The sequence below is a fragment of the Antrostomus carolinensis genome, unplaced genomic scaffold, assembly GCF_000700745.2.
Source record: "Antrostomus carolinensis isolate BGI_N321 unplaced genomic scaffold, ASM70074v2 scaffold45846, whole genome shotgun sequence".
Lineage (NCBI taxonomy): Eukaryota > Metazoa > Chordata > Aves > Caprimulgiformes > Caprimulgidae > Antrostomus > Antrostomus carolinensis.
In genome coordinates, this window is record NW_010322005.1 from 1 (window position 1) to 12,755 (window position 12,755).

Below are 12,755 nucleotides of genomic sequence, written 5' to 3' on the forward strand. Positions count from 1 at the left end.
AGCTGAGCCGTTAACGAGGTGTCCCAGCGTGGCCTTGCACTTGTCTCTCTGTTCGTAGAGTTTAGAGAAAATCGTTCAGCGAGACTTCTTTCCTGATGTGGAGAAGTTGCGAGCGCAGAAGGAGTATCTGGAGGCTGAAGAAAACGGTGACTTGGAGAAAATGAGGCAAATCGCTATCAAGTTTGGTTCCTCCTTGAATAAACCATCCAGGGACACACCTGCACCCTGTAAGAACTGGCTCACTGGGGATTAAGGGGTTTCCTGCTCTGATTTATCTTAACTTTGTGCAGACAGTGCTTATCTTAAAGAGTCAAGATTCATGTTGTGTGGGAATTGATATAGCGGCTTTGGCGGGACAGTATCTGATGGCTGATGCTGAATTTCTCTTTGATGGTGACTAATAATTCCTCCTTGAGGGAATGGTTTTGGAAAAAATAGCTATTGTATAACTGTCCCTCATTGGCATCTTTTGCCAAGTTCCTTCTCCCTAGGGCATATTACATGCTCTAATGTGCAGTGTTATACTATCAGAAACTCTAAGCTGTGCTTTGAGTCCTTATTATAGTTTTAGGGGTTCTTGTTGCATTTACAGGTGTGTAAGACTTTCACATATTGGGGAGAGAAGATGTTGGAAGCACGTGATTATCAGAGGTTCACGCAGCAGGCAGCCAGTGCCCTGTTGTATGTTTGTTTTCACTGCAAGTTGAGTTATTTCTTACACTAAAGCCCAGTCCCTGGCTGAGCTCTCACAGTGGGGTTTCAGTAACTGCCTTTCTCATGGCAAAGAGCATGTGTCACCAAGTGGTTTCCCTTCTTTCCCTGCTGCAAGTGCTGGCCCTGGCCTAGGTGAGGGTTGTTGTGCTGCTGCTTGTTTCTGTTGGCAGAATTTATAGACAGGGTGGCAGCTCTACTGGGCTGTGGCTCTCCTGTGAAGTTTTCCCAGCAGGAGAAGAATAATACGTTAGATGAGAGCAAAATCTTGTTCAGTGGTTGGGACAGAATTGAATAGACTATTTTGGAGTCTTTTAACAACTTTTTAAATTAAATTGTTATTCTCTTGATATGTCTTCTGCGACTTGTTTGGCACATGACCCTTCCTGTGGTGGAGGGTGTCACAGCAAGTGTCCAGTTCCGTGCTCTGGTAGCCATGTGAGCCTTTTTTTTCCTGTCACAGATGTTACTCCAGCCACGTTTGAAACACCAGAAGTGAATCCAGGTGGGATTCCACTGAGAAATAAATCCAAAGCTGGCATCAAAGCTGCAGAGGAAGGTAGGAGAATGTTGTTTCTCTAGCTGAATTTTTCAGCAGCAGGAAAATACTTCTGTGAGCTCTGTCTCCTGTAAGGGTTTTGTCTGTTTAGCAGATGTTTAAGCATTTTCCTTTAACATTCTAATTGGTGCAAATAATCACTCTGAAGTTGAACTTGATGTTATGCTTTACATCACGTGTGTGAGTTCTCAATTATGAGTCTCTTTATGGCTGTGTAACTTCTTAACTCGGTTATCTCTCTGAAGGCAGTGAATTTTTTCTGTGCCACTTGCAGTTAATTCTGTAAGTAAGCAAAGATTGTAGGGGCAGAGCTATTCATACAGGATATTAAAAATCTCTGCTAGCAGCTGCCCACTTGTGCATTTTCCCTTTAACACAAATAATGATAAATGCCGTAAAAGGTTTTATGTGAAAGTTGGTTATGTGTCTTCTAAAAAATAATTTATTATTGCAGCACTCTTGTTTGTATTTTATTTTTTCACCAAGCTTCATGTTAATTATTAGTGGGTCCATAGGAGACTCGCTGGCAGCAGGGGTTAAGAGTTATGTATAGGGCTCTCATAGAAAGGGAGATATTAACCTTTTTCAGGCTTCTTCCCTCCTCTTTTTTAGGAGAAGCAGAAAAAGATGATAAAGATGCACTTCCCAGTCTGGACAGCTTCTTAGCAAAACACACGAGTGAAGATAATGCTTCGTTTGAGCAGATCATGGAAGTAGCCAAAGAGAAGGAGAAGGTCAAGCATGCTTGGCTGTACAGTGCAGAGGAGGAGTATGCCCAGGTAGGGAAATGGCTGAGCTGTACCTCTGCTCTTCCAAAGTGGCACAGCAGGGACATACCATGTTACTGTATTTCTTTCTTGTTGGATTAAATAGAATATTATCTTACCTTCTGTTTTCAAATCCTGCAATAAATGTGAATGAGAATTCATTGGCTCTGAGCATGGGGCTGTTGCATGAGGCTGTTCAATTGCTCATGTTATTGAATAAGAAGAGAAAGGCCTTGATTTTGAATAGTAGGTGCATGGAGTGCTCACATCTAAGTCTGAGCTGAGCCTGAGTTTCCGGGATCCTGAGACAGCTCATCGCTTCCTTTTGCAGTCCTGTCTCTTCCCCATCTGTAGCGCAAGAACAGTGTTGACATAGTTGCTGAGGATCTGTCTCTTCCTAAGTCTTTGAGACTGTGGAGCATTGCACTAAGTGCACATGTTGCTGTTCTTGGCAGTCTCTTCCAGAAGCAGCAATACCAAGGGGAGCAGCTGAGAGCAGTTCCTGTTGTTTGGCCATCAGCCTTTTATTATTTATTTTTATTATAAGCAGTTAGATTGTCTTCAGTTTTCTGTTTGGGAGTGTTCTCCTGCTGTCAGGCTTTCTCCATCAGCAGTGAGCAGCTGGCACTGTTGCCAGATGATGGATGTGAGCTGCAGTGCCTTTTAATGAAGTTTGGCACTGACACATGAGTGTTTACTGGTTTTGTTGTGAGCGAGTGTTATGTTTTTATCCCAGCTAATGTCAACCCTGGGAGTCTGTTACAACAAAAGTGCCCTCTGTGGCTCCTTATGCATCATCTTTGCTCAAATGCTTTCATCCAGAATTAAAGGCAGGCGGCAGGAGAACATTCCCAAAGCACAGGGGTTCTTTCAGGTCAAGGTGAAGTTGCTGTAGCTGATCTTGTGCTGATGTTGTGTGTTTTTCTGTCAGCCAGCACTCTGTTCAGACCTCGCATTTCCTGGCACAGCATGTCTTTTTGTGCAGCAGACAACTTTGCTAAGCCTCATTTAACATATTCAGTGACAATACTGCTGTTTAAATGTATATGGCTGATACCTACTAAAGACGCCATCAGCTGATGTCTTTAATATATAGCTTCTGGCAGTAATTGTCTGTGTAATTAGTGTGAGAATTTTAAAAGGGAGTAATTTATCAGTGGCTGACTGCATTCTGTTAGGGTTTTTTTGGTATCAGTGATACTAGTATGCTGGTAACAGCACACAGGCAATTGTGTGAATATGTGAAATGCTTCCATAGCTCTACTGCCTGTGGAAATGTTTGAAAATTCTCTAAGTACTGAAGAAGTGTCTGTTCTTTTGCTACTGCTTCCCTCAGCTAATTCAGTTTACAGGGGACTGGGATGGTACAAATATTCCCCAAGGTTACACGCCAAAGCCTTGTAGGCTGCCTTTGTGTTAGATACATGTCATATATTGCTCTTCCTTTATTCAGCAATCAGTGCTTTGTTTGAATTTTGACTATCAGATAGAGAAAAAACAGAAAAAGTTTGAACTGTCACAAGTGTTGCACAGGGTGTAATAAACAAATTAATAAATATAATCTTTCAGAGAAGTTAATTCTTTAGTTCTCACTTGATTTTATACCAGAACTTCATGTGGAGTTGTTTGCAGGCTCACCAGGGAACAGGATGATTTCTCAAATGCCACTTGTCAGACAGAGAGTGCTTGTGCTGTGACAGATGCAGAATGTACTGGGGCATGTAGCTGAGCTCGCGATTGAGCTCTCCAAGTTGTGTATGCCTGATTAAAGGATGGCAGGAGTCTTTCAGACCTGATTTTTTTTCTTTTTTCCTTTTCCATCACCCTTTCAGCGACGAAATGAGAACCTGGCACTTCCTTCAGCAGAGCAGCAAGCTCTGGAGAATGTGAAAGCTGGACTGGAGACCTGGGAGTACACGGCTCGAAACACTCTCATGTATTATCCAACAGGTGAGGTGTGCAGGTTTCTCAGGAGAGGCATTGGTTCTAGGAGGGCTGATTCCAAAGTGCTTACAGCACTTCTGTAGAAGACTGAGCAGCTCTTACTGGTAATACTGCACTTTTTCTTCTGTGAAGCTCAGATGGATGAAGTTGTTAATAAGTTTTTGGGTTTTTTTCTTTCTTTGGACCTTGCTCCTTTACCTCTGGTTGCAAAGTCTGATCATGTTCTGTTTGTCATTGAGAAGCACATTATCTGTGTTACAGAAGCTCTTGTTTTCAGGAGCCAAAGCTCTTTCCAGTTTGGACTATCTTATTTATGAGCAGTTTCTTGTCATCTTTATTCATTCTTTGCTTCTGCTCAGAGAGTGTTCCTTGGGCTTATTGGTCCCTTGGTTGCTATAGAAAACTACATCCTGTTGTAAATGCAGTTTTCTTTTTGGTGATAAATGTACAATTGATAATTTCTGCAAACCAGGGAAGTAAAGAAAAGAAAGTCTTGTTGACTGTTTTCTAAAAAAAAATTAATTAAAATCTGATCTTAATGTATACATTTCAGGTGTTACAAAGCATATATCTAGTGCAAATATTGTTTTAATTGCTAGAGATACACAGTGCTGATGGATTCTGTGTTGGTAGGAATGTGTGGAAAGTGTCCTGTAGGTTGGGAGCTTTAGAGCACACTGCCTAGTGTTATTTGAGCCCTTCCTTAAAAGACTTTTTGCTTTTCAAGGTGTACCTGATGAGGATGATGTATTTAAGAAGCCCAGGGAAGTTGTCCATCGAAACACCCGTTTTGTGAAGGACCCTTTTAGCCAAGCTGTGAGCAAATCACAGCTCCAACAAGCTGCAGCCCTCAATGCTCAGGTTGGATAATTTTACTTCTGACTAAAACCGTGTTAGACTCTGCCCTCTGGTGTTGTTCATCAGCCAGGAGAACTGGGTGTGGGCTACATACAGCTGACTCACACCTTTCTGCTCATGAATGGCATTGTCTTTTTTTATTTCAGTACAAACAGGGCAAAGTGGGACCAGATGGGAAAGAGCTGATACCCCAAGAGTCTCCAAAAGTGAATGGATATGGATTTGTGGCTACGCCCTCTCCTGCCCCTGGTAAGAGGGTTTTCTTGTTTTTACTGGTACTGCTGCTGCACTTATTTTGATGTTCTGTGTGTTCAACACCGGGGTGTCATTGTTGGTTTAGACAAGGAGGTAAACCTTCTATCCATGTATTTCTCATGAGCTGGTGAGTTTCTTGTGTACTGTGTGTGCTAGCTCGATGCAGTGCTTTAGTCCTAGCCTAATGCACTGGTAAGAGAAGTCATGCTGCACCTGAGAGGCTCTGAGCAAGCTGCTGTGCTGTTGTTTAGGAATCATCTAGAGGATGGTGAGCCATCCTAGGCAACTGGGGTGCTGTGACTGCTTGTTTTATCTCTTGGTGATACTTCCCTAGAGCTTAAAGAGAAGACAAACATTCAGACATTTCACAAACATTAACTTGCCAGTGAGTTCAGTTGCTCATTAAACAAGGAGCATTTGTGTCAGTGTGTCCAGTCGTTTGCTGAGTGGTGGCTCAGCCTGGCTCGTAGAGCTGTGGCCTATCTCACTTCCTTCATGGTCTAACCTACTGTTTTCTCCCAGGTTTACTGCTTTCCAGGTTCTTCCTTTGACTGAATACACTTGTCTATTATAGATTCCTTTTGTTCAGATGTGTTAACCACAGGATACTTTCAGTTAGAACAAACTGATTGTTTTTCTTCCGTTTGAAATGTGCTGTGTGACTTTTTAGCTGTTCTTCACCAGCCATTATGTTTCCCTGTCTCTTGTTAGTGCTAAAAGATGAACTTGCTGAGGCTTTTCCCCTGGAAAGCCTGTAGGTGGCATTTGGAGTGCAGCTCCTTTCTCCACTGTAAATGCCTTTTCCAAACCCCGACCGCAGGATTTTCTAGACAGTCACTTAATCGGGCTCTTAGAATCTATGTAGTGGTTGTGCCGTTAGGCAGGGTGCAGTCACTGTTTGCTACAGGCTAGCCTCGACGAACTGAGGGTATGTTTGGCTATTACATGTATCTTAAGTCTTCTGCTCATTTTCCTGCTTTTAAATAGTTCCCTCTGTTGAAAGAGTTTTCATACAATAGCAGAGATAAGTGAAGATTTATATGAATAATAATAAAAATTAATATAAAAATAATAGCAGAGGGGAAGACTAGTATGGTAGAGGTAAAAATGAAAGTGGCACTAAGCAAAAGCTCACCAAATGGAAAAATAAATACATGGAAAGGACAGTGTTTGGGTGTTGTAACCTAGAGAGTGATACAGCCACAGTCAGTCCTGTGAGTTTAAGGTCATGCCCTCTTAATGGAAACCACATGTTACTATTCAATATTGGCTGTGATTTCCTCTGCTGTGGAGGGCTCCTTTCTGTGTTGATGAATTTGCTGCATTTTGTAATTTGCTTCTCTGGATTTTTTGTGGTGAAATAATAGTCAAATGTCTGGCATGAGCATGACTTCTTTAATTTGTTTTTAGGTGTGAATGAGTCTCCTTTTATGACATGGGGTGAAATTGAAAGTACCCCTTTGCGTCTAGAAGGGTCGGAAACACCATATGTGGACAGAACACCTGGACCAGCCTTCAAGGTATTTCATGTCAGGAGTCAGCATGTCATTCTTTTTGGGGAGGAAGGACTAAGAAGGGAAAGACAAATGAGTAACTAATAGATTAACATTGTTGTGGGACGTGTGACACATTTCTAGGCTGTGTTCCCAGTCCTTGAGACTAATAATCCCTGGAGGGTGGAGGTGGACATGGCTCCAGAAGAAAGCTACTTCACAGAATCACAGCATGGTAGGGGTTGGAAGGGACTTCTGGAGATCTAGTCCAACCCCCCTGCCAAAGCAGGTTCACCTAGAGCAAATTGGACAGGACTGCATCCAGGCAGGTTTTGAGCATCTCCAGGGAAGGAGACTCCACAACCTCTCTGGGCAGCCTGTTCCAGTGCTCTGTCATCCTCACAGTAAAGAATTTTTTCCTCATGTTTAAGTGGAATCTTCTGTGTTCCAGCTTTTGCCTGTTGCCCCTTGTCCTATCGTTGGCCACCACTGAAAAGAGTCTGGCCCCATCCTCTTGACACCTGCCCTTTAGATATTTGTAAACATTAATAAGATTCCCTCTCAGTCTTCTCTAGGCTAAAGAGGCTCAGCTCTCTGTCTGTCCTCATAAGAAAGATACTCCAGCCCCTTAATCATCTTTGTAGCCCTATAGAGATACCTGAGGTAGGACACACAGTGTTGGCAGGAGCATGAGACTTGAAGTCTGATGAAGGGCCCAGACAGAGGGGCTTTTGGAGGAAGCTGAACAGATTCTTGATTTGAATGGTAGAAATCGTAGGATTTCCCTCTGTCTTGATCTTCTGGCTGTTACAGCCTGAGGCAGCTGTGTCACTTTAGAGCAGAAAAGGCACTGTCTTTGCTAATGGCATCTGACCCTGCATTCTACCTGCTGCTGTCATTGAATGTGAGCTCTCTGAGACTCTTAGTGTAAGAAAGGTGTAATTTGCTGTACGTGCTTCTGTTTTGTCAGACTCCGAAGCCCTTGACTGGTTCTCCTGCTGTTTAGCAATGTCTGTGTTTGCCTGAGAGCTGTCTGGCTACAGGCCAGGCTAGGCAAGACACGTGACATTGTTTGTCTAGGAGACACAGCAGGAGGAAATGCCAGAGGTAATGGCTGCTTCCTTGGCTGAACTGGTTTTACCATTTTTCTTACTTACTAAGGCAGGCTGAAGGTCTCTATGTGTCCTCTCTGGCTTTTATATAGTAGCAGAGAGGTGTGGGCTGACCCCAGTTCCCAGTTTAGATCCCTGTAGTCAGAGGTGCTTTGACTCATTTGTGCAGCATTTATGTGAGTGAACTGTGTGATGCATTTATAGATCCTGGAGCCTGGGCGGCGTGAGAGGTTAGGACTCAAGATGGCCAACGAAGTGGCAGCTAAAAACCGAGCAAAGAAGCAGGAGGCACTTCGAAAAGTGACAGAAAACTTGGCCAGGTGAGACTTGTTCTGACAGCAGAACTGGGGATGGGTGTTTTCTGATAAGATTTAAATCAACATATGTAGAAAGGGAGGAATGGTAAGACTACTGGAAGCAGGAAGAGGTACAAGAGTCAAACTGAAAGTTTTCAGACATTAAAAAACTTCATTCCTGAGGGGAGGTGGCTGCTGGCTGTCCCTGATCCTCCCTCTGTCAGCATTACTGTTCTGCCCTACAGCCACTCAGCAATGCATCTGGATTGGTGTCTTGCCTCATTGCAAAGAGGACATATGATAAGGTTTGCTTGACTGGGTCATGGGGAGATGGAACAGGCTCAAAAGAAAAGGCAAGCAGTGGTGCTCAGGTTTGGGAGGGATGTGGGAGGTTTCTCTGTCACTTGACTCTCTAGAGAGACAGGCTGCATTTACCTGCAGGCAGAATGACTTCTGCAGCCAGTGGGTCTGGTCGGTCGGAGGAGTGGACACGCCTGTGGAAGCACTGATGTTCTTTCTGATAAATGGCAGATATTTTTACTGTAAAAATCTCTTAAAACTATGTATTCTATTCCAGCCTCACTCCGAAAGGACTAAGCCCAGCAATGTCACCAGCTTTGCAAAGACTAGTAAACAGGACTGCGAGTAAATATACCGACAAAGCCTTGCGAGCCAGCTATACTCCTTCCCCAGCCCACACAGGAACTCCTGGTTACAAGACCCCAGCAAGTGGACCTCATACACCCACAAGCACCCTACAATCTAGGACAGTATCTCAGACACCAGTATCTCAGGATACCACATCCATCACAGACAATTTACTGCAGCTTCCTAAAAGAAGGAAGACATCTGATTTCTTCTGAATATTCCAGTCACCAGCAAGGCGACAGCGAACTGGCTGTGCTCAGCTGTCTGCAAAGTGGATGTTGTGAGCCATTCGTAGTAAGGGGTGTCTACATACAGCTGCCAGAATGGAAGCCAGCAGTTACAAGATCTGGGACCAGCATTACTCTAGACTGTGTAGCTAAAATAGCCTGTGATGTGTTTTTTGGAAGCAGAGTGTCTCCTGCTGTGGTATAACTTCCCTTTGAACCGCATGGGTGGGATGCACAGGGCTGCTGTAGCAAAAGGATGCTTCCTGTGAAGGCAGAGAAGATTCTGGACTCTTGGAAAACAGTGATAATTTTTTAAAGATTTCTCTTTCTAAGATGGCCATGCATTTAATTACTTTTCTGTACAGATACATCTATTTATAAAATGTAGTAAGCTTTCCTTAAAGGTTGAACTGGACTTTCTTCCAGCTTGTCAAACTTCTTTGGTTTTGTACTTTGCAGAAGAGGGGATGCAACCATGTCTATATTGAGACATGACCCAGAATTTTACAGGGCTTCTCTTTAATTTAAATGGAGTTTAAACTGATGTTCTTGAACATACAGTCGGCCTGTCAAGAGAGTTGGTATGTTATGAAAACAGTATGCATACAGTTTGAGACATCAGTTCACGCTTCCTAATAAGCTGCCCTTACTTACTGAATCTCAAATGTGGATGATGCACGTGTGAATTCTGCAGCCGGTGTAGTCAGGAACTTGAGAAATGTGAGTGTAAGAGCTGTTAAGTATCAGCAGCACAGAAAGAAACTTCCCAATGTGGTTTGACAGTACCTTCTCGACCCCACAAACTGTTTCAGAGACAAGTCTTTTGAGAACAGTAGTGTTGAGCTGTTCCTTCACCTCAGCAGATGTACTGTGTCTTCCGTTGCTGTACTTTGTAAAGCAAAAGATGAGGACTATTTCCAAAAGGGTCCAGAGAAGCTTAAGTTGAAAACCACAAGTTCTCAGCTTAGACCAACTTTGTGACATGGTTAAAACCAGCCACCCTTAAGAGGTTCCTTTTTCCTTCTCCTCTCCTTCCTTGTCTGCAGAATGGGATTTGGCTTGCAGCTTTTCCTCAGGCTTTTCTTCATGCAGGTTTTGGGAACACTCGCCCTCTTCTGCAGCTGGCAGAAGGGCTGGGATCGTAGATTTTGGGCCCTGCAACCATGAATGTTTCAAAACTTCATCTATGCACAACCTCTGAGACACGTTGGGCTGGAGTAAGTGGTAGATGAGGTCCTTGCACTCGGCAGTCAGGGGTCTTGAGCTGGGGAAGGGAATCCTGTGTTGTTTCTGAATACAGATCATTTTCTTGACGTTGGAATCATCAAATGGCATAAAAGCGTAGACCATTGTATACAGGATGACACCCAGGCTCCATATGTCAGAGATTTTGGGGTCGCAAGGAATGCCCTGTAGCACTTCGGGGGCTGCGTATGCAGCCGACCCACAGAAGGTTTTGCTGAGAATAGTTCTTCCATTTTCATCCCGAGACAAGGATTTGGAAAAGCCAAAGTCTGACAGCTTGATGTTGAGGCCTTCATCGAGAAGGATGTTCTCACATTTCAGGTCTCTGTGAGCGAAGTCCGAGTCATGGCAATGCTTGATGGCAGAAGCCAACTGCTGAAACTTGTTGCAAGCGATGTCCTCTTTCATAGCTCCTGTGATCTTGATGTAGTCCAAGAGGTCTCCCTTCTCCCCCAGCTCCATCACGATGTACACTTTCCCAACCGATGTCTCAAAAATCTCATAGGTTTTGATGATTGAGGGGTGGTGCAAACGTTTCAAAGCCTCTATTTCCCTGGGGAGAAATCTTTCCAGGAAGTCCCGAGGAGTTTTCTTCTTGTCGATTATCTTGATGGCCACGTTGCGTTTCAGCCGGTCGCAGTAGGCACATTTCACTTTGCCGTAAGAGCCTTCTCCTAGTGTGTTGCTCAGGCTGTAGCCTTTCCTTCCAAGCACCACAGCATCATCCATGGTGGGAGAGCTGGGGGGAGCTGCATGAGTTGGTGCTGGTGTGCATCATGCATGATGGCAGGTGACGTACCCACACACCATGGTGGCTGCCTGTGCGGTGGGCGGGTGGGCAGCCCAGCGCTGGTTGCTGGGTGAGTGGGCACCCCAGTGCTGGGTGCTGTGTGATGTCACAGGCAGCTGTCCCTGCGTGGAGCACTTGGAAGGACCTTCAGCCTTTCTATAAAGCTACTGAATTATGTCATCCAGGGCAAAACTTAACATCAGGTTGCCGAGAGGCATTGGTTATGCTCTGTCTTCTTCATACAATGATCTTTATGTTTAGTTTCACTAGCAGGATGGAAGTAGCTTAGATGTTCTGCTTTTTCTTTCCTAAAATGTACCCAAAAGTCTTTTCATATTTATTCATGTCAGGTGAAATTTTGTGTGTTGTCTTTTTGTATGTCTTGGATGATCTTTCAAGCCCCACGTGGGCTTGTGTCTGGTATACAGTGGCCTTGCTCCTCTTCAGCCAGCTTTCCTCAAAAGGGATGGGATGCTGATTTTCTTGTTTTCACTGGGGTTGTGTTCAAGAACTGGTTGGGTTGTTGGTTTGTTTGGTTTTTTTCCATGGGCTTGTTAGGGGAAGGAGGTGGCTTCTCCTAAGTTCATTTCCTCCTTGTTCATCCAGCCCCTCCATTTTGTAGCTCTGGTGATTGGCTGCTTTTGTGGGCTTTGCAGCTGGCTTTTTCTTAAACCCTTACTCAGAGAGGGAGTTATGTTTTGACTTCCAGCTTCTGCTGTTCACGAGAGGCTCACACCAACACCTTCCTCAAAACAGCTCAGAGGATTACTGTTTTGCTTACCGATTGCTTCACTGTAATCAGCCTCCGGGGCTTTTTGTTTTGCATTGATTTCAGCTTTTTCAAAATTGTTTTTACAGCTGACAGGTGTGTGACTCCAAAGACTTGATGATGTTGATGATCACAACACAGGGGCTAAGGGACAATCCTGCTTCATCCACCAGCATGGATGACAGTGTAATTCTGAAGAAGAGAAGTGATAATTCTGACAGCCAGACTGGGGCTTTTGTTTGGTTTTTTTTCCATCCTGTTCTTTGAAACTTTTGGCTAATTTTTATAATTAGCCAAAAACCCCCAAAGAGCAGCTTTAACCATACATAGCCTGCACTCAGAGCTGTGGTTGCTCCGGTATGAGCTGACCTTTGAGTGTGGAATGAGTGCTTGAGTGGTGTGATCCAGCCTGGAGAAGCACTGAGCACCTTTTAGCAGGAAGCAGGTGTAGCCAGATGTGTACACTTCTTGCACCGTGCCTGGGCACAAGAGCCTGTGCAACACTTGGCAGTCTTGACATTTGCTATAATCAGGTGATGGTTTACCCAGGGAACATCTGTGGAAAATCTTGGGCAGCTCTTTGAGCAGGACCTGCAGCCTTCTGTAAGGTCTGGGGTGTTTGATGCCTTGTTGGTGGAGAGCTTCCTCTTGCATGGTTTCCACTGCTGCTTCCAAAACTCACGTCCCTGACCATGAAAATTCCTTCCAAGGGACTCAGTTTTTATAATGCACCTTGTAAAAATCAATTGATCAACATGGCATTGCTAGGAATCGTGACTGCAAAAAATAAGTCATTTTTGTTTTTTTTAGTTTAGAAATAACTGAAGGCTGAGTTTTTTCTTTTAGCAAAAAAAAAATATTCTCAGGTACACATGAATGAATGCAAAAGTGCTCTATTTACTGATGTTTCTGTGCTTTCAGAGATGTTCTTTAAGGACTGAACTGGATAAATAACAACAAAGTTCTTGGGTAATTTTAAAAACTAATGTATTTTGTAATGATCACACAATCTGCTTATCTCCATGAAATGTAGGACCTCTCTGTTAGGGTATGCAGGCAGATGGTCTGGCTTGGCCTGCAG

The 12,755-nt window shown here is 43.9% G+C and overlaps 2 protein-coding genes across 2 annotated transcripts; one reads left to right on the top strand and one right to left on the bottom strand.

Annotated features, from left to right (window-relative positions):
• Positions 1-58: 58 nt before the first annotated feature.
• Positions 59-9,268, top strand: ESS2 (ess-2 spliceosome associated protein; the record flags this gene model as incomplete). Its single annotated transcript, XM_010170109.1, has 9 exons — positions 59-227; positions 1,175-1,270; positions 1,883-2,049; positions 3,870-3,987; positions 4,709-4,842; positions 4,986-5,088; positions 6,505-6,614; positions 7,904-8,019; positions 8,573-9,268. Coding segments are annotated over 9 exons (1,299 nt in total), but the record flags the coding sequence as incomplete, so codon positions are not given.
• A 588-nt stretch (positions 9,269-9,856) lies between these two features.
• On the bottom strand, positions 9,857-10,844 carry TSSK2 (testis specific serine kinase 2). Its single transcript, XM_010170110.2, is given in 2 exon segments — positions 9,857-9,970; positions 9,972-10,844. Coding segments are annotated over 2 exon segments (987 nt in total).
• Positions 10,845-12,755: the final 1,911 nt, after the last annotated feature.